The sequence below is a fragment of the Labeo rohita genome, unplaced genomic scaffold (assembly GCF_022985175.1).
Source record: "Labeo rohita strain BAU-BD-2019 unplaced genomic scaffold, IGBB_LRoh.1.0 scaffold_915, whole genome shotgun sequence".
In the NCBI taxonomy this organism is placed as follows: domain Eukaryota; kingdom Metazoa; phylum Chordata; class Actinopteri; order Cypriniformes; family Cyprinidae; genus Labeo; species Labeo rohita.
In genome coordinates, this window is record NW_026129871.1 from 12,837 (window position 1) to 32,480 (window position 19,644).

Genomic DNA, 19,644 nt, shown 5'->3' on the forward strand with positions numbered 1-19,644 from the left:
GATTGCCCCCCCACCCCAACCCCTCCACCACCAAAAAAATAACACACAATAATATTCTTATATTATATTTAATTAGTATTAATAACTTTTATACAGATAATATATACATATAGAGGGTATCTTTAAAACAGGAGTACTCAACGTAATTAATTTCGTTGTTATTTTAGTGAACTACACGCTGCTCTCAGGGCAGGAGTACTCAATGTAATTAATTTCGTTGTTATTTTAGTGAACTACACGCTGCTCTCAGGGCAGGAGTACTCAATGTAATTAATTTCGTTGTTATTTTAGTGAACTACACGCTGCTCTCAGGGCAGGAGTACTCAAACTGTAATTAATTTCGTTGTTATTTTAGTGAGTGAACTACACTGCTGCTCGCTCAGGGCAGGAGTACTCTGCTCTCAGGGCAGGAGTACTCAACTTAATTTCGTTGTTATTTTAGTGAACTACACGCTGCTCTCAGGGCAGGAGTACTCAACTGTTTCATTTCGTTGTTATTTTAGTGAACTACACGCTGCTCTCAGGGCAGGAGTACTCAATGTAATTAATTTCGTTGTTATTTTAGTGAACTACACGCTGCTTCAGGGCAGGAGTACTAATTTTTCGTTGTTATTTTAGTGAACTACACGCTGCTCTCAGGGCAGGAGTACTCAATGTAATTAATTTCGTTGTTATTTTAGTGAACTACACTGCTGGGCTACTCAGGGCAGGAGTAACTCAACAGGAGTAATTTAATTTCGTTGTTATTTTAGTGAACTACACGCTGCTCTCAGGGCAGGTAGTACTCAAGGGCAGGAGTAATTATTATTTCGTTGTTATTTTAGTGAACTACACGCTGCTCTCAGGGCAGGAGTACTCAATGTAATTAATTTCGTTATTTATTTTGCTCTCAGGGCAGGAACTACACATTTCGTTGTTATTTTAGTGAACTGCTCTCAGGGCAGGAGTACTCAATGTAATTGTTATTTTAGTGATTTCGTTGTTATTTTAGTGAACTACACGCTGCTCTCAGGGCAGGAGTACTCAACGTAATTAATTTCGTTGTTATTTTAGTGAACTACACGCTGCTCTCAGGGCAGGAGTACTCAACTTCAATTAATTTCGTTGTTATTTTAGTGAACTACACGCTGCTCTCAGGGCAGGAGTACTCAACTTCATTTCGTTGTTATTTTAGTGAACTACACGCTGCTCTCAGGGCAGGAGTACTCAACTTTTTTCGTTGTTATTTTAGTGAACTACACTCTCAGGGCAGGAGCTCTCAGGGCAGGAGTAACTCACGCTGCTCTCAGGGCAGGAGTACTCAATGTAATTAATTTCGTTGTTATTTTAGTGAACTACACGCTGCTCTCAGGGCAGGAGTACTCAACGTAATTAATTTCGTTGTTATTTTAGTGAACTACACGCTGCTCTCAGGGCAGGAGTACTCAACTAATTAATTTTGTTATTTTAGTTATTTTAGTGAACTACACTACACGCTGCTCTCAGGGCAGGAGTACTCAACTAATTCATTTCGTTATTTTTAGTGAACTACACGCTGCTCAGGGCAGGAGTACTCAACTTTTTCGTTGTTATTTTAGTGAACTGCTGCTCAGGGGGCAGGAGTACTCAACGTAATTAATTTCGTTGTTATTTTAGTGAACTACACTGCTGCTCAGGGCAGGAGTACTCAACTAATTAATTTCGTTGTTATTTTAGTGAACTACACGCTGGGCTCTCAGGGCAGTGAACTACACTGCTCTCAGGGCAGGAGTACTCAATTAATTTTTCGTTGTTATTTTAGTGAACTACACGCTGCTCTCAGGGCAGGAGTACTCAATTAATTAATTTCGTTGTTATTTTAGTGAACTACACGCTGCTCTCAGGGCAGGAGTACTCAATGTAATTCATTTCGTTGTTATTTTAGTGAACTACACGCTGCTCTCAGGGCAGGAGTACTCAGGGCAGGAGTACTCAACGTAATTAATTTCGTTGTTATTTTAGTGAACTTTCTCAGTTAGGAGTACTTTTTTTAGTGAACTACACGCTGCTCTCAGGGCAGGAGTACTCAACGTAATTAATTTCGTTGTTATTTTAGTGAACTACACGCTGCTCTCAGGGCAGGAGTACTCAACGTAATTTTTCGTTGTTATTTTATTTGCTCTCAGTGAACTCAATGTAATTAATTTCGTTGTTATTTTAGTGAACTACATGCTGCTCTCAGCTGCTCTCAGGGCAGGAGTACTCAACGTAATTAATTTCGTTGTTATTTTAGTGAACTACACGCTGCTCTCAGGGCAGGTTATTTTAGTAACTACACGCAACTCTCAGGGCAGGAGTTCAATTTTAATTTCGTTGTTATTTTAGTGAACTACACGCTGCTCTCAGGGCAGGAGTACTCAATTTCGTTGTTATTTTAGTGAATTTCGTTGTTATTTTAGTGAACTACACGCTGCTCTCAGGGCAGGAGTACTCAACGTAATTCATTTCGTTGTTATTTTAGTGAACTACACGCTGCTCAGGGCAGGAGTACTCAGGGCAGGTTATTTTAGTGAACTACACGCTGCTCTCAGGGCAGGAGTACTCAACGTAATTAATTTCGTTGTTATTTTAGTGAACTACACGCTGCTCTCAGGGCAGGAGTACTCAAGGTAATTAATTTCGTTGTTATTTTAGTGAACTACACGCTGCTCTCAGGGCAGGAGTACTCAACGTAATTCATTTCGTTGTTATTTTAGTGAACTACACGCTGCTCTCAGGGCAGGAGTACTCAATGTAATTAATTTCATTGTTATTTTAGTGAACTACACGCTGCTCATTTCTCAGGAGTACTCAACATTTCGTTGTTATTTTAGTGAACTACACGCTTTAATTTTTGTTATTTTAGTGAACTACACGCTGCTCTCAGTGAGGACTACTCAACGTTGCTCTCTGCTCTCAGGGCAGGAGTACTCAACGTAATTCATTTCGTTGTTATTTTAGTGAAGGGCAGGAGTACTACACGCTGCTCTCAGGGCAGGAGTACTCAACGTAATTCATTTCGTTGTTATTTTAGTGAACTACACGCTGCTCTCAGGGCAGGAGTACTCAACGTAATTCATTTCGTTGTTATTTTAGTGAACTACACGCTGCTCTCAGGGCAGGAGTACTCAACGTAATTCATTTTAGTGAACTACACGCTGTTCAGGGCAGGAGTACTTTTAATTTCGAACTATTTTAGTGAACTACACGCTGCTCTCAGGGCAGGAGTACTCAACGTAATTAATTTCGTTGTTATTTTAGTGAACTACACGCTGCTCTCAGGGCAGGAGTACTCAACGTAATTAATTTCGTTGTTATTTTAGTGAACTACACGCTGCTCTCAGGGCAGGAGTACTCAACGTAATTAATTTCGTTGTTATTTTAGTGAACTACACGCTGCTCTCAGGGCAGGAGTACTCAACGTAATTCATTTCGTTGTTATTTTAGTGAACTACACGCTGCTCTCAGGGCAGGAGTACTCAACGTAATTCATTTCGTTGTTATTTTTTCGTTGTGAACTACACGCTGCTCTCAGGGCAGGAGTACTCAACTTAATTTCATTTCGTTGTTATTTTAGTGAACTACACGCTGCTCTCAGGGCAGAGAGTACTCATTAGTGATTTCGTTGTTATTTTTAGTGAACTACACGCTGCTCTCAGGGCAGGAGTACTCAACTAATTAATTTCGTTGTTATTTTAGTGAACTACACGCTGCTCTCAGGGCAGGAGTACTCAACGTAATTCATTTCGTTGTTATTTTAGTGAACTACATACTGCTCTCAGGGCAGGAGTACTCAACGTAATTCATTTCGTTGTTATTTTAGTGAATTACAGGCTGCTCTCAGGGCAGGAGTACTCAATCTAATTCATTTCACTGTTATTTTTGTGAACTACATTCTAATCTCAGGACGATTTGGTTCCTCAATTATTTATTTTTTTCTTTACTTTTTCAGGTCAATGGAGAATATCTGGCTTGATGGTATACGGAGAAATTTAAATAAAGTGAAGGATGCACGAGTCATTCAGGAGGTCATATCTTTTACTGGGGAGGAGACTGATTTTATGCAGGGTTACATTAGGAAAGTGGAAGAGGAAGCTCATTGCTGCTTCAAATCATCTGTTTCTACTGGTAAAAATTACTTTTACTTTGCATGTGAAAGGTCAACCAAACCAAGTGGGAAAAGCAAAGGAGAACCAACAAAGACCAGAGCTAATTCTTGCAAAGCTTATGTGTCATTTAAGTTAATCAAAGATGGCAGCTTTACAGGTGCTGTGGTAAACCGAATGCTTCAGCACAGTGGACATGATGTGTGCAATAAACAAGAGGGAATAAAAAATCGTGTTGACCCAGAGTTATTAGCCTTCATTGAAATATGGCTTGGTCAAGGACTATCAATTTCTGAAACACTTTTAAAATGTGTGGACTGGGCAGAGCATCATGGACATATGGACAAATACAATCGGAGGTATTATGTTACACCTGAGGATATAAGACTAATCAAGAAAACCGTCAATGCTCTCAGTTTTCCTGACCCAAAAGACTGTGTTAGTGTGGACAAGCTAGTCGCATCAGAGTTACAGGAAAACATTTGCTACTACCAGCCGTTGAGTGAAGATCAACCATTAATAATTGTGGTGCAGACACCCTGGCAAAAAAAGATACTTCGAGAACATCCACATCCCATGGTTTTCATGGATGCAACTTACAAAGCCATTACATCGTATGGCTATGCATTTTATGCACTTCTTTTGACAAACAGTATTGGAAGAGCAGTCCCATTTGCTTACTTTATTGTCAGTCAAGAATCGGCTGACATACTTGCCGTCTGTTTGGAAAAGCTTGCAATTCACAACCCCGGATTTCTTCCCAGGTAAGAAATTAAAAGTGTAGGGTTGTAAATTTTGGCAGCAAAGTTTGCTGATGTACTTATGTAGTATTATGTACAAATAAGATCAGTGGATGAACACCTTGCATAAACACAGCAAATTATAAGCTACTTTTTTTTTTTTTTTTTTTCTTTTTTTTTTACAAATATTAATTTGTCAAACACTACATATTGAATGCTGATGTGTCTAAACTGCCTCTTAATTCCTCATCATGTAGGTCGATAATGATTGACCGTGACCTTAAGGAACTCAATGCAATAAGAAGAGTTTTTCCAACAGCCAAGGTTCTTCTTTGCTGGTTTCATGTACTCCAGGTAGGCATATTACTGAAGTTCTGAACAAAATCATTCAACAGTTGTAAGACGGAAAAAGTACAAAACAAAACAAAGATTTCAAAAGTCTTATAAAAATTCATCATCACAGCCATTTGATAATTTAATGTTTTTGCAGGCTGTGCATAGGTGGATGGTTAGAAAAGATGGAGGAAACTTGCCTGTAAATCAAAGAAATACTGTGATTCAAGCAATGGCATCAATGAAATCCTGCTTAACGGTAATATTTTTACATCATATACCACTTTATTCTTTAGAAATAAATATCTGTCTTCAGTATATGAAACTAAAAACATGAGTTGTATACTATGGATTTTCCTTGGATTGTTCAAGTTTATTATTTTATGTCAACTTTAATGTGTGTGAACTGGATCTTACTGAGCTTTTTAATTAATTGTCTTGATCTTGAGGAATGTTTCTATGAAAATTAGTTTTGAATAAACTATCCCTAACATGTAAGTACAAGTAAGCATACCTTTACTGTGTGTGTGTGTGTGTGTGTGTGTGTGTTTTTTTTTTTTTTTAACAGGAAGAGGAGTTCAACAACACATCAGCTAGAAAGTGCGAAGAGCTCAATACATGTCTGGGTAGTTCACATGTATCCACCTACCTCAAGAATCAGTGGATTTGTTTGGGAGAATTGTGGTCCAATTTTGGCCGGTCATTCTATCATCATAACAGTGAAACCAACAACAAGGCCGAGAGGTGAACTATTAAACTGATAACATAATGCCCTAAAATATCATTATAGAACATAATATACGTAACAAGATAATCATGGCAAAATTTTATTAAGGATGCTTTGTTCTTTATCTTTTGTACACAGGTTTTTCCTCACAATGAAGTACCAGTTTCTGAAGGGAAAGATGAATAGCAGGATTGATCATCTTCTTTGCTTACTATGTGGTGATGTCCAGAAATATTACAGGTAAAATTAGGTTCATTTGCCAAATTATAATTGCCAATTACAGAAATCATATGACCAAGTTTTGGTACTCGTATGATATAACGGTATAGATTCTACCTCTGGCCATTACTTGCTGTCATTATCAACAAAGCTCTACAATAAACAATCTATTCTCTATGACCTAATCATTCTTAATTCGCTTAAACAACACGTCACCCATGAAAACATTAACCAAAATGACTGTCAGCTTTCAGGACATTGCTGATTATTGTTAACCCACAATATATATGTTAATAATAATAATAATAATAATAATAATAATAATAATAATAATAATAATAATTATTATTATTATTATTATTATTATTATTATTATTTTTTAATTCTTGCATCAGTTGACTGTTTCTTACCTTGTTTTATTTTATTCAGTTACTTGGATGACCTGGCAGAAACTGGACGAATCAAAGGACCAAACAGTGAGGAGACCATTAATGCTGCTCAGTCAATGATTGCGAAAGGCCTGGACGCAAAAACAGATGTGTCTGAAAATGGAGTGTGTTTGGTTCCACCTGATACAAGCACACAGTCTCACACAGTTGACTTGGTGATGCACACATGCAACTGCAAAAGATTCCAATGTGGATCTATGTGCAAACACTTAATTTTCTCACAGACAATTGCAGAGAAACATGGACTTGTGATTCAAAACCTTAGGACAGATGCTGCAAGAAAGCTTGTTGATAGTCAATCCTACTTCGCAGATAATGAAACCCTTACAGTCTGTCACTTTGATGGGAGTGTAGGAATTGTAAGTCATAAAGGGACAAGATTTTGCACATGCATTGCAAATAGTTATGGAGAGGTATGTGTATGTATATTAGTTCACAACATTCTCTACTCAACCTGTTGTGAGAGCAATTCTTTTGACTTACACAGCCTAAAGTGCAGCAAGAAAAAAAACCCTACACTGCAAGACATGCTCACAGATCTTCATGACTGGACCCAATCAGAGAAATTTCAAGAGACTAAGGAAGTGTACAATTTAGTACAGAGAGCACACAAATTAGTTTTTTCACAGTTTAGCAGAGTGTCAAGGAAAAGGAAAATAACTGCACTTCATAATTATCGTAAAAGGGTCAAAAAAGCAAAAGACGCAGTCACTGTTAATTATACAGTCAAAAAGAAGAAAACAAAAACAAGGATGATTTTGTAGTTAAGTAAATGTTTCATTGTGGAAACGATCACTTTGCTTAAACCAAAATGCCCCCCCCCCCCTCCCCTTGCATCTACTGTCCTTTTTGCCAATAACTGTTGTAGACTGTACAGATGTTTTGTGTATAACAAAATGAATAAACAAATGTTGATCATACAAAATCAAACCACTAGTTATATTTTTATTGAACACATTAACATTCCAATAAAACAAAATTATGACTACTTTCCTTTTGCAAAACATGTAAAAAAAAAAAAAAAAAAAAAAAAAATAGTGCATCTAAAATGGCAACATAATCACAAAATAGCACAGCAAAAATGCAACATTACACTCCTGTACTTTAACTAGTAGATTTTCTTCCAGTTTTTGAAGTGCTTATTTTATTTTTTTAGTTCTTTTTCTGTTAGACATGAGTCAATTAAATTAAATGTGTCCTGTCCAAGGCCATGGGTTGCCTGGCCAAATGTCTCCCAGTTCCTCCTTAATGTGTCCATCAGGTTTTTCCTGCAATTGAAATACGTAAAGCTTTTGATTTCAGTTTACATAGTATATACATGACAAAAACTGTTTGTATTTGACCACTGTATTTTCAACCGCATAGACTTAAAAACAAGGTGAAATTAATTCCTGGAATCTTCCAATGGAAGAAATTAAGAAAACATTTAACATGCACAGTGCCAAGGAACACCAAGGTTCAAGCATCAAGACAAAATGAATATTACATGCTTACCAGTCATTTTATTGGTATTCAGTGGTTCCTTGTTTAAAGAGACAGAGAAAAAAATCCACATTAGTTTAATCTTGCAGGACATAGTATACAAAAAGTACTCCTGCCCTTGGAGCAGCACATAACACACTAAAAATAACAGTGAAATGACTTCAATTTAGTACTCCTGCCCTGAGAGTGTGTAGTTCACTAAAAAAACACAGTGAAATGAATTACGTTGAGTACTCCTGCCCTGAGAGCAGAGCGTAATACACTAAATACTACAATACTACAAATTACTTGTTTATTGCTTATTGTATTTAGTCATCATAAACCGGGTATAGTGCTAGTAGTTGTCATTTGTTGTAAGGTTTTACGCATCTATAAATGTAAGCATATTAAAATAAACTATGAAATTGTAATGTCCTTATTTTTCTGCTGAACAGTGTATACAAAAAAAAAATAATAATAATTTGAATGAATGTATAAAATAAAGTGGACACGAACCTTACTGATCTGTGAAGTTTTTTGATTTCAGTGCTTTCATTTTCTCTTTAAGACATGCATCAATTAAGGAAAAAGTGCCATTTATAACAGCAGGCCCAAGTCCATGTGTTGCAAGGTCAAAATTTTCCCAATGAGCCTCTAAAGCATTCTTCACAGTTTTCAAGGTCTTCCTAAAATGGAAAACAACAAAAACTATTTAGTTTCCTGGTTCAACTGATCACTGAACCATTCAGTTAAATGTCAAGTTTAGTCGTAAATTGTTATTAAATTACCTGCAGTCTTCTGTTCTGGCCAAGGCTGCATGGACATTCCCTTCTTCCAGCAATGCTTGAGCAACATTTTTCTGGGGGATGAACTTGGCTGCTAGGTACATTATGTCACCAGCCAGATCACTGCATTCATCTAAAATATATGAATTATACCCAACAAATTTATTTGTAATAATGTCTAACTTCCAAGCAGGCAGCAACATAAAATACAAATAATAACACCAGCATGCAGATCCTTATTGTGAAATGACATAACATTATTTTGAGGGGCTATTAACACAATGGATTGACCTATTTTGGTAAAACTAAACAACCCATAGTGGTAAGGCAACTTGTCTATGCTTGTCTATGAACTTTTTTATTTTATTTACATTGTAAGTGTATAACAATATAATTGCTATCCAATTTAGTGTCTGTGATTTAGAGTGAAGCCACTCTAAACATGCTGTTACAGAAATGCAGTTAATGCCTGGACACCACTTCAAAATGATAATTGCAATAATGTTTTATTATGTAAACTTTTATTTTGATAATAATTAACAAATCCATGATTCAAAAATAAATAAATAAATAAATAAATAAAAGTAAAAATAAAAAATAAATAAATAAACATGAAACTGGTTTCAGAATTCCCTTTAAAGGACAGGTCTACTTCCAGAACAAAAAATTTACAGATAATGTATTCACCCCCTTGTCATCCAAGATGTTCATCAGTCATAAAGAAATTTTGTTTTTTGAGGAAAATTTCATCTCATGTTCTCCCTCAACTTCAAAATCACCCTATATCGCTGTTTTACCTTTTTTGTTAAGGGTGTTTGATCTTCTTTGCATGTTCACTTTGCAAACACTGTGTCTGTTCTTCTGCAGTGATGTAGGATGATTCTGAAATGATTTTTGAAGTTGAGGGAGAACATGAGATGGGAGTTTTTCGACATACCCGAACTGTCTTGAGCCACAATACACAGAGTTCAGGCAGAGCAAGACAACACGAGTGTTTGAGATTAAAATTATTTAAATTGTATTTTTTAATGAAAATAACCGATCATTTCCCTAGATAAGACCCTTCTTCCTCGGCTGGGATTGTTTGAAGCTGCATTTAAACTGCATTTTGGAAGTTCAAAATCGAGGCACCATATCAGTCCATTATAGGGAGAAAAATGCAGAAATGTTTTCCTGAAAAAACATTTTCTTTACGACTGAAGAAAGAAAGATATGAACATCTTGGATGACAAGGGGGTGAGTACATTATCTGTAAATGTTTGTTCTGAAAGTGGACTTCTCTTTTAAAGTACTACTACCCCTTCTCCATTATTACCTTCACAAAGTTTGGAGCACTGTGAAGTAAGCTTTGTGCGCTTTGATGGCGTCACGTTGAGCTCTGCTAATCTCTCAGTAATTTTCTTTTTTTGTCCTTTGGCTTTCCTTACATAGGCCACTACTGTATTTGCAGAGTAGCTTTCTGGTAGGGAGCACCTCCTTTGTAGCTCCTCCGAAGTCACCAGGTATCTGAAAAATCAATTAATTCAGTATATTATAATGATCTTGAATAGGCTGAGGTGCTTTATAAAATGGCATATTAATCTTTAAAAAAATCCCCTTCAGTTACACACAAATACAAAAGAATGATATGAGCCATGGCAACAAGACAAATGAATAACATCCTTTTTAAAATACACTGATGTACAGCATTTTTTTCTATAACTTAAAAACCAATTAAATATTGTTTTTACCTCTTTGTTTGATGAAAGTCTGAAACTTTTAAGAGACTTTCCACCAGGAACCCCCCTGTAAGGGTGGGGAAAAAAAGATTAGTAACAGTATCAATAATATTCATTAATTCAGGTTAAAATTAATTACTATGTTTATTGATCAAGACTGTTCAATGCATCATGCTGTCTTTAGACCCATCTAGAGCATCAAGAAATGTCTTAATTTGGATTTCATTTATTACTGCAAAATTAAATAGTGTTTATCTGCTTCTTTACTAGACAAACAAATCTGCCATATCATTAAAACCAACGAGAGATGAATATATGCCGTCACACTGCCCAGACCTAGATCCTATTTAAAAGTTTACCTGACTGATCTTCTTGGCTGTGTTCTCCCTCAACTCCTGGATTTTGGTTACCACAGCCTTCTTGTTCCTCAATTCCAGTGTTGTTTTCACCTAAGCCCTCAGTCTTGTTCTGTATCTGTTGTGTGCTTTCTCCTGGGCTGTCTTGAACCTCAACTTCAATGTGCTTAGTTTCTCCTAAACTGTCTTCTCACAGAATTAATTTATTTAAAACAATATGAGCACTAACAGACTATTATAAAACTTTACCTTTACTATCAGCATCTCAAAGTGTAAACACTATCTAATATTAGATGATTTATTTTACAGTGTAGGCACAAGGATGTACCTTTGCAAAAAAGACACTTTGGATGATCCTGATCCTCAGGTCGGCATTTTTTATGAATATTTACTGAACAACTTGAGCATTTTTCCTAGAAAATTAATTTGCATGAAAAATGGTTAAGTCATGTTTATCCAGTTCCTACGGAGCCCTGGAAGGAACATGGTGGTGGAAAAAATTAGAGTGAGTGGAAAAATTCAGGGTGGGAGGAAAACATATTTTTCAGAATTTTTTGCGTTCTCTTGCATGATAAAAAAAAAAAAAAGACTAAATATGAAATCATTCAAAATAGATTCTGTGTTCATGCAAGCAGAGGAGCCCAGCTGAACTGTATGATAACAATTTTCCATTAGAGAGAAAGAAAACCATTAGAGAGGTTAGAAGTTTTTCAATCCTTCAACTGTATGTCATACATGTCATATTCTTAAGATTTCATTAAGAGTATTAATATAATAAATAAAGCAAAAAATAATGGCAAAATTAAGTGATACTTGTAGATTCAAAACTAAAATTGGCAGTAGGTGGCTTAATGAGCAAGGTGTTGCGTCATTTATTCATTCAATAAAAAAAAATCAAAAAATTTTGTTGGAACTATTATTATTTTGTTATAAAATATATCAAACAACATCAACAATACTGTTTAAAATGTAGGCTACATTTAAAATGTATTAATGTGTAAATGCATTAATGTCTTAATATTACCCTTTTTGTTAAACTGTTACATAAAACCAATGTTACATTTGCAGTTGTTTGGATAATCAAGGAAAATTCCATTCTTATATTTTAAACATTAAAAACAATAACCCGCACAGGGTATGTTTCTGTATGGAAGAGAGTTTTATATTTCAGCTATTTGATCACACCGGCATCTCAAGTGTACATATTCACTGCAAACAGCACAGCCTGTTCGTTCATTATTAAAATAAAACACAGACTCACCCAAACAGATAAAAAAGTTAGACTAATCAATTTAAAAAGTCTGTATTATTTTGTGCCGTACACTGTGAGCATCCAATCCACTGCTGCACATTTTTGTTCACTATGATTTTTTTTCACGTCAATATTTTCACGTATAAATTTTTGGTCTGTTCTAGGTTCTAGGTTAAATGTAAAGGATTTGTTGTAGAGTGCAGGGAACTAAAATAGCCTAGGCTATGTCTGTTTATAATGTTGGTATTATACGCTGTAAGCCTGCTGGTAGAATTATTTCTGAATTTAATAAAATGCGACTAATAGGCTACATGACTTATTTGTTTTATTTTTCCTTTTTAAAAACTTTAAATTATGTTTAGCATGTTTATTTAAACATGCAGAAAACAAATTAACCATGGTTTTATTATTTTATTAATAAGGGTATTAATATTAATATATTTATTAGTATTAATAGCATTTATTAATATCGAATTGGGCCTCCATTGTCACTGTTTTAGTACAGTAGGCCACATTAAGTGTTTTAGAATGTTCCAAAATTGTGCCTTAAACTAGCAATTAAAGATCTTGACTGTATTTCTATAATAGGCCTACTTGAGTCAAAGTTCAAAATAAAACACTATGAACCACTCCATTGTGAACATACGGTGCTGAGTAAACAGTAAGTGTTTATACGAACTCAGCTGGTTTTGCGATAGAATGCAAAAATCTTTGGGAGGGAACACAAAAATCTTTGCGAGAGAATGCAAAATTTGTCAAGGGAACGCAAAATTTCTCAAGCGAACGTAAAAGTTTTGCGAGGGAATGCAAAGTTTTGCGAGGGAATGCAAAGTTTCTCGAGGGAACACAAAAGTTTTGCGAGAGAACACAAACGTTTTGCACGGGAACGCAAAGTTTCTCAAGGGAACGCAAATGTTTTGCAAGAGAACATAAACATTTTTTTTCTCCCTCCCTTATATTTTCCCCACCACCATGTCCCTTCCAGGTCTCTGTAAGTTCCATTTAGAATTTTATTTATTTTACTCCCTAATCAATCAGCCATTTCAATATGGCGTACTGCATCAAAAGACCACAGAACTGGAATTGGAGAATCATCTGTTAAGGTCAGAATCCTAAATATTTAAAGTGTAATTTGCATCACTTGCCTTGCTCTTCTTCGACACGGTCTTGTGACAGATACCACAAACACCTGACTTATCTAAAACACAGAGGAAACATATTTGCTGCACTGTTACTCTTTCAACAGGAAACAACCAATATAAAACTCTCTCTCTATATATACAGTGCATAGTACTTACCAAGTGAACTGAAGAGAAACAATCCCAGTCGCTCCCTCTCTTGCTGTACAGATGAACATGCAAGATACCCCTCTGCACCTCCTAGAAAGGCCTCAGCAAACTAAAGGTGTTCCAAAAAGAATGATGAATTTAATGTCACAGCTGCAAAATCACCAATAAAAACAGTATCATAAGAAATTACACAACAGTGTCATGATCTTAAAAATGCATAATGATTTGTAACAGTAGTAGTATTAATGATAATGATGATGATAATAATAACGATATTATTAACAACAATAAAGTAAAATCATTTTACCACAGCTGTGAAAACACCACAGGAAACACTGTCATTCTGAAGGGCATGGCTCCTCTTGGTCATTTTCCATGGCCCCTGGAAGCCTTTTGATGCAGCAAATGTGCTGCAATGTAGTTAAAGATAAAAATGTGTAAAGTAGATGTGCAAAACAAAGTTAGTATGTTTATTTATTTATTTTATAAATTGGTACCTCCAGTTTTCTGCTATTTTATTATATTGCTCATCCTGCTCCCCAAGTGAATTTAGATACATTAAAGTACGATCCACCAGATTGCAGTGCTAAAACAAACAAACTAATTATTTTTAATAATTATTTAAAAAAATATATTTTTGTAAGAAATATGTTTCAATGGGAACCTATATGCATGAAATGTCTAATATATACACATTACTACTTGCAGCAAAACATGTTTTATAAATAAGTGACTTACAAAAAAAGTCCAGTGATTCCCACCCTCCAAATAGGGACCAACAATCTCCTTTTTGTTATCAAAGATGTTCCTCTTAAAAGAAAACAAATATGAATGTTTGCATTTGATTTAGTGTGAGCAAATGAGACTAGCAAGAAATGTATCTACATTGGTGCTACCTGTAATACTGGTAAGACCTGTGAGTTTTGTTGGGGAAACTTTTACCTTGATAAAATAATGACTCCTTGCCCTTGTTTCACCATCTAATATCTGATTCAAAGTGTGCGTGTTGATTGCTACAACATCTGGTCGCTTCTAAATAAAAATAATAATAAATACATAATAATTAAAATGAATAAATCCTAAAAGTCTACAAATATTTTAAACAAATGCACATGAAAAAAATGTGTGCGTTTATTAGCAACCTTCCTCCTGGAGTGCACTGGGCATGCAGTGTTTAGTGTTTCAGACAAACCAGTTGCAGCTCATTACAATACAAAAGGCTATCTGAATGTCCAACTCCTAGGTAAGCAGTGGGCTCTCACCCCTTAACCTAAATTCACTACTTCAGACTTATGTGACCTCTAGAAGCTGCAAATGAACAGTGCATTATAGTGCCATCCCAAACAGGCACAAAATCGCTTTCACAGTCTTTGACATTAACTGCTCCCTCCTGGTGGAATGGCCTGCCCAACTCATTGCAAGTCCTTAGCCATCTTCAAGAAACAGCTAAAGACTCTCTACCATCTACACTTGAACTTGTAATACAAGCACTATATTTCTATTTTGTCTACTTGTTTTCTTTTTATTTATTAAAATACCTAACCCTCTAACACTTGCACTATCTGTTCTATTTCTGTTTTATCTGGATGTTTTCTTTTTATTTATTAAAAAAAAAACTATGAACCATCAAACACATGCCTTCTCTAATCTATTTCTATTTTACTACTTTCTTTTCTTTTCTTTCTTTTTTTTTTTTAATAAAAATAAAGTACTGCATTAGACTAACCAAGACTTGTCACAACACCTACATAATATTGCTCTTTTGTTGGTTTTGATTGGTTCTATTGTCCTCATTTGTAAGGTGTATCTGTTGCCCTTTTGCATTATTGATGCATTATTTCCTATTTAATACTGTACAGCCACTTTGTCACAATTCTGTATTGTTAAAAGCACTATATAAATAAAGGTGACTTGACTTGACTATATATTCACAATATATGATAAATATTGAACCACACCTACACTCAAATGTGTTAGATTTGTGTTACCACAGATAATATGTAGGATGACACAGCACTCAAGGAAGACAATATACAGTTGAAAATGTTTAAAAATAATTAATAATCTGTTACCATGGTGAATAGATGGAACAATGCATCCATGATCTTTGGAGGCAGGCATCAACCAAACAACAGAGAAAGAGAAACAATTAGGAAAAAGCACTGAAGTATCAATACGAAAAGAATGTTTTATCAAAATGAATGAGTTCAAGTCAAGTTTTCAAAACTAGTGTTTTTGTGGAGGAATAGTGAACTGCAAAAAGTGAGAAGAATACTGAAAACGTAAGCTGGAGTTCTGGATGCCTTACATTTGTGTTTTGAAAATTTTATCCAAAGAAATTACCATCCATTAAAGTTTATTTATATACATATTTATTTATATATAGTTTATTACAAGACAAGAGAAACGTTACCTCATCAGATACTCTGTTGTCTTCCACTAGGGATTCAAAGCTTTCCACATAAACTGGATAGGGTCCAACCCTTCCAATATCGGTACGGCTTCCATGCAGCCTTCCAGACTTCATGATTTGTAAGACTGGATGGGTAAAATGTTTATTTATTTTTTTTTATTGTTATTTATTTATTTATTTATTTATTTTTGAACTATACCTTGTAGTATATATTGATGTGTTTGTTTGTCTATGTGTTAATACTGTATGCAAATATCACATAATAAAATCTTTATGCAAAACACAGGCCTATACATTGCTACCATGCATCAAAGAGCTGTGGTGTTATCACTGTAGGACATCCTTATTCTTTTTACTTTTATTGTTTGCTCATAATATACATGGTACATAAAAATAAGTAAATAAACAAACAAATTTCAAACTTACCATTCATATTTCCAAAAAATGGCCTTTCAACTCATGCAAGGATGAGCTGTAAAACAAATAAAACATACATATTTTATTTATAGGCTATGAAGTTTTAAATCTGTTTGTCTGATTATAATAAAACACACTACAATACACTAAAACTAAAAGTGATGTAAATTGTTTTGTTTTGAATAAATAAAAATAACAATGAAATGAATTACACTAAGTACTCCTGCCCTGAGAGCAGCATGTAGTTCACTAAAAATAAAAGCCATACAAAGCAACTGAGTACTCCTGCCCTGAGAGCAGCGTGTAGTTCACTAAAAATAACAGCCATACAAAGCAACTGAGTACTCCTGCCCTGAGAGCAGCGTGTAGTTCACTAAAAATAACAGCCATACAAAGCCTGAGTACTCCTGCCCTGAAGCAGCAGTTCACTAAAAATAACAGCCATACAAAGCAACTGAGTACTCCTGCCCTGAGAGCAGCGTGTAGTTCACTAAAAATAACAGCCATACAAAGCCTGAGTACTCCTGCCCTGAGCAGCGTGTAGTTCACTAAAAATAACAGCCATACAAAGCAACTGAGTACTCCTGCCCTGAGAGCAGCGTGTAGTTCACTAAAAATAACAGCCATACAAAGCAACTGAGTACTCCTGCCCTGAGAGCAGCGTGTAGTTCACTAAAAATAACAGCCATACAAAGCAACTGAGTACTCCTGCCCTGAGAGCGTGTAGTTCACTAAAAATAACAGCCAGCGTGTAGTTCACTAAAAATAACAGCCATACAAAGCAACTGAGTACTCCTGCCCTGAGAGCAGCGTGTAGTTCACTAAAAATAACAGCCATACAAAGCAACTGAGTACTCAGAGCAGCAGTAGTTCACTAAAAATAACAGCCATACAAAGCAACTGAGTACTCCTGCCCTGAGAGCAGCGTGTAGTTCACTAAAAATAACAGCCATACAAAGCATACAAAGTTCACTAAAAATAACAGCCATACAAAGCAACTGACTCCTGCCCTGAGAGCAGCGTGTAGTTCACTAAAAATAACAGCCATACAAAGCAACTGAGTACTCCTGCCCTGAGAGCAGCGTGTAGTTCACTAAAAATAACAGCCATACAAAGCAACTGAGTACTCCTGCCCTGAGAGCAGCGTGTAGTTCACTAAAAACAGCCACAGCCATACAAAAAATAACAGCCATACAAAGCAACTGAGTACTCCTGCCCTGAGAGCAGCGTGTAGTTCACTAAAAATAACAGCCATACAAAGCAACTGAGTACTCCTGCCCCTGAGAGCAGCGTGTAGTTCACTAAAAATAACAGCCATACAAAGCAACTGAGTACTCCTGCCCTGAGAGCAGCGTGCCCTGAGTTCACTAAAAATAACAGCCATACAAAGCAACTGAGTACTCCTGCCCTGAGAGCAGCGTGTAGTTCACTAAAAATAACAGCCATACAAAGCAACTGAGTACTCCTGCCCTGAGAGCAGCGTGTAGTTCACTAAAAATAACAGCCATACAAAGCAACTGAGTACTCCTGCCCTGAGAGCAGCGTGTAGTTCAGTTCACTAAAAATAACAGCCATACAAAACAGCAACTGAGTACTCCTGCCCTGAGAGCAGCGTGTAGTTCACTAAAAATAACAGCCATACAAAGCAACTGAGTACTCCTGCCCTGAGAGCAGCGTGTAGTTCACTAAAAATAACAGCCATACAAAGCAACTGAGTACTCCTGCCCTGAGAGCAGCGTGTAGTTCACTAAAAATAACAGCCATACAAAGCAACTGAGTACTCCTGCCCTGAGAGCAGCGTGTAGTTCACTAAAAATAACAGCCATACAAAGCAACTGAGTACTCCTGCCCTGAGAGCAGCGTGTTCAGTTCACTAAAAAGCGTGTAGTTCACTAAAAATAACAGCCATACAAAGCAACTGAGTACTAACAGCCATACAAAGCAACTGAGTACTCCTGCCCTGAGAGCAGCGTGTAGTTCACTAAAAATAACAGCCATACAAAGCAAGTACTCCTGCCCTGAGAGCAGCGTGTAGTACTAAAAATAACAGCCATACAAAGCAACTCCTGCCCTGAGAGCAGCGTGTAGTTCACTAAAAAGCAACAGAGCAGCGTGTAGTTCACTAAAAATAACAGCCATACAGCGTGTAGTTCACTAAAAATAACAGCCATACAAAGCAACTGAGTACTCCTGCCCTGAGAGCAGCGTGTAGTTCACTAAAAATAACAGCCATACAAAGCAACTGAGTACTCCTGCCCTGAGAGCAGCGTGTAGTTCACTAAAAATAACAGCCATACAAAGCAACTGAGTACTCCTGCCCTGAGAGCAGCGTGTAGTTCACTAAAAATAACAGCCATACAAGCAACTGAGTACTCCTGCCCTGAGAGCAGCGTGTAGTTCACTAAAAATAACAGCCATACAAAGCAACTGAGTACTCCTGCCCTGAGAGCAGCGTGTAGTTCACTAAAAATAACAGCCATACAAAGCAACTGAGTACTCCTGCCCTGAGAGCAGCGTGTAGTTCACTAAAAATAACAGCCATACAAAGCAACTGAGTACTCCTGCCCTGAGAGCAGCGTGTAGTTCACTAAAAATAACAGCCATACAAAGCAACTGAGTACTCCTGCCCTGAGAGCAGCGTGTAGTTCACTAAAAATAACAGCCATACAAAGCAACTGAGTACTCCTGCCCTGAGAGCAGCGTGTAACACCAGACGCGAGCGGCGCGGCGCGACGCGACAAAATACAGTGGTACCCATTACAATCAGTGATGCTGTCTACACTGGATGCGGCGCGACACGACAACTCCCGACACTAAACTGCTAGCGTGTTCTATTTGTGACGTGCTCACACAAAATTCAAATGATTTGCACAGGTGGCTTTGTCAAGTCCAATGTAGACACAATCAAAACAGCGATTAGAGTGATCCTGCTCTGAGATCAGCTCTAGGGCGGGAGATGTATAATGTTGATCAATTAATTGTCGTTAAGATTTTAACGAGCTCTGTTGACGCATATATTAAATACATAGACAGTGGGGCACTGGCAGCATTGAAAAATCGTGTTTTATTTCTGTTAAATTACCCCAAAAGCAGTGTTGGTGTGGTCGACTGATAAGCAGTCCAATCATGATAAGCCGTTAGAAGTACGATTATTAGTTCTTTACAGGTTTCATGTTCCCTAACGTTTCAAGGGTGTTTAACAGTGAATTATAATAAAATATACCCTAAATCTACTTACCTTACGACAAACGCAATCTGTCCCACTAAGTCTATAACGTATCTGTACAATTGTTTCCCTCCACGTCTTGGTCCCGCCTCCGCATCAATTTCATTGGTTGAATCTTTGAACCAATCATTTTCTTTTCTGCCCTCAGAACATCTT

At 36.5% G+C, this 19,644-nt stretch overlaps 3 protein-coding genes across 3 annotated transcripts; 1 reads left to right on the top strand and 2 right to left on the bottom strand.

The window, feature by feature from the left end:
• Positions 1 to 5,371: 5,371 nt before the first annotated feature.
• LOC127162370 (uncharacterized) lies at positions 5,372 to 7,820 on the top strand. Its single transcript, XM_051105170.1, has 5 exons — positions 5,372 to 5,435; positions 5,745 to 5,920; positions 6,042 to 6,143; positions 6,552 to 6,930; positions 7,779 to 7,820. The coding sequence occupies exons 1-5, from the start codon at positions 5,409 to 5,411 to the stop codon at positions 7,818 to 7,820; spliced, it is 726 nt and encodes a 241-aa protein (XP_050961127.1). The 5' UTR covers positions 5,372 to 5,408.
• Positions 7,517 to 12,082, bottom strand: LOC127162371 (uncharacterized). The gene is made up of 9 exons (XM_051105171.1): positions 12,077 to 12,082; positions 11,220 to 11,304; positions 10,895 to 11,077; positions 10,548 to 10,602; positions 10,133 to 10,323; positions 8,821 to 8,950; positions 8,549 to 8,718; positions 8,066 to 8,093; positions 7,517 to 7,839 (listed from the first exon to the last, which is right to left on the bottom strand). Exons 1-7 carry the CDS (start codon positions 12,080 to 12,082, stop codon positions 8,550 to 8,552), a joined length of 819 nt encoding a protein of 272 aa, XP_050961128.1. The 3' UTR covers positions 7,517 to 7,839; positions 8,066 to 8,093; position 8,549.
• Positions 12,083 to 13,097: 1,015 nt separating this feature from the next.
• On the bottom strand, positions 13,098 to 19,615 carry LOC127162372 (uncharacterized). The gene is made up of 10 exons (XM_051105172.1): positions 19,501 to 19,615; positions 16,272 to 16,317; positions 15,846 to 15,970; positions 15,505 to 15,537; positions 14,375 to 14,464; positions 14,171 to 14,242; positions 13,930 to 14,018; positions 13,740 to 13,842; positions 13,442 to 13,541; positions 13,098 to 13,341 (listed from the first exon to the last, which is right to left on the bottom strand). The coding sequence occupies exons 2-10, from the start codon at positions 16,276 to 16,278 to the stop codon at positions 13,256 to 13,258; spliced, it is 705 nt and encodes a 234-aa protein (XP_050961129.1). The 5' UTR covers positions 16,279 to 16,317; positions 19,501 to 19,615; the 3' UTR covers positions 13,098 to 13,255.
• Positions 19,616 to 19,644: the final 29 nt, after the last annotated feature.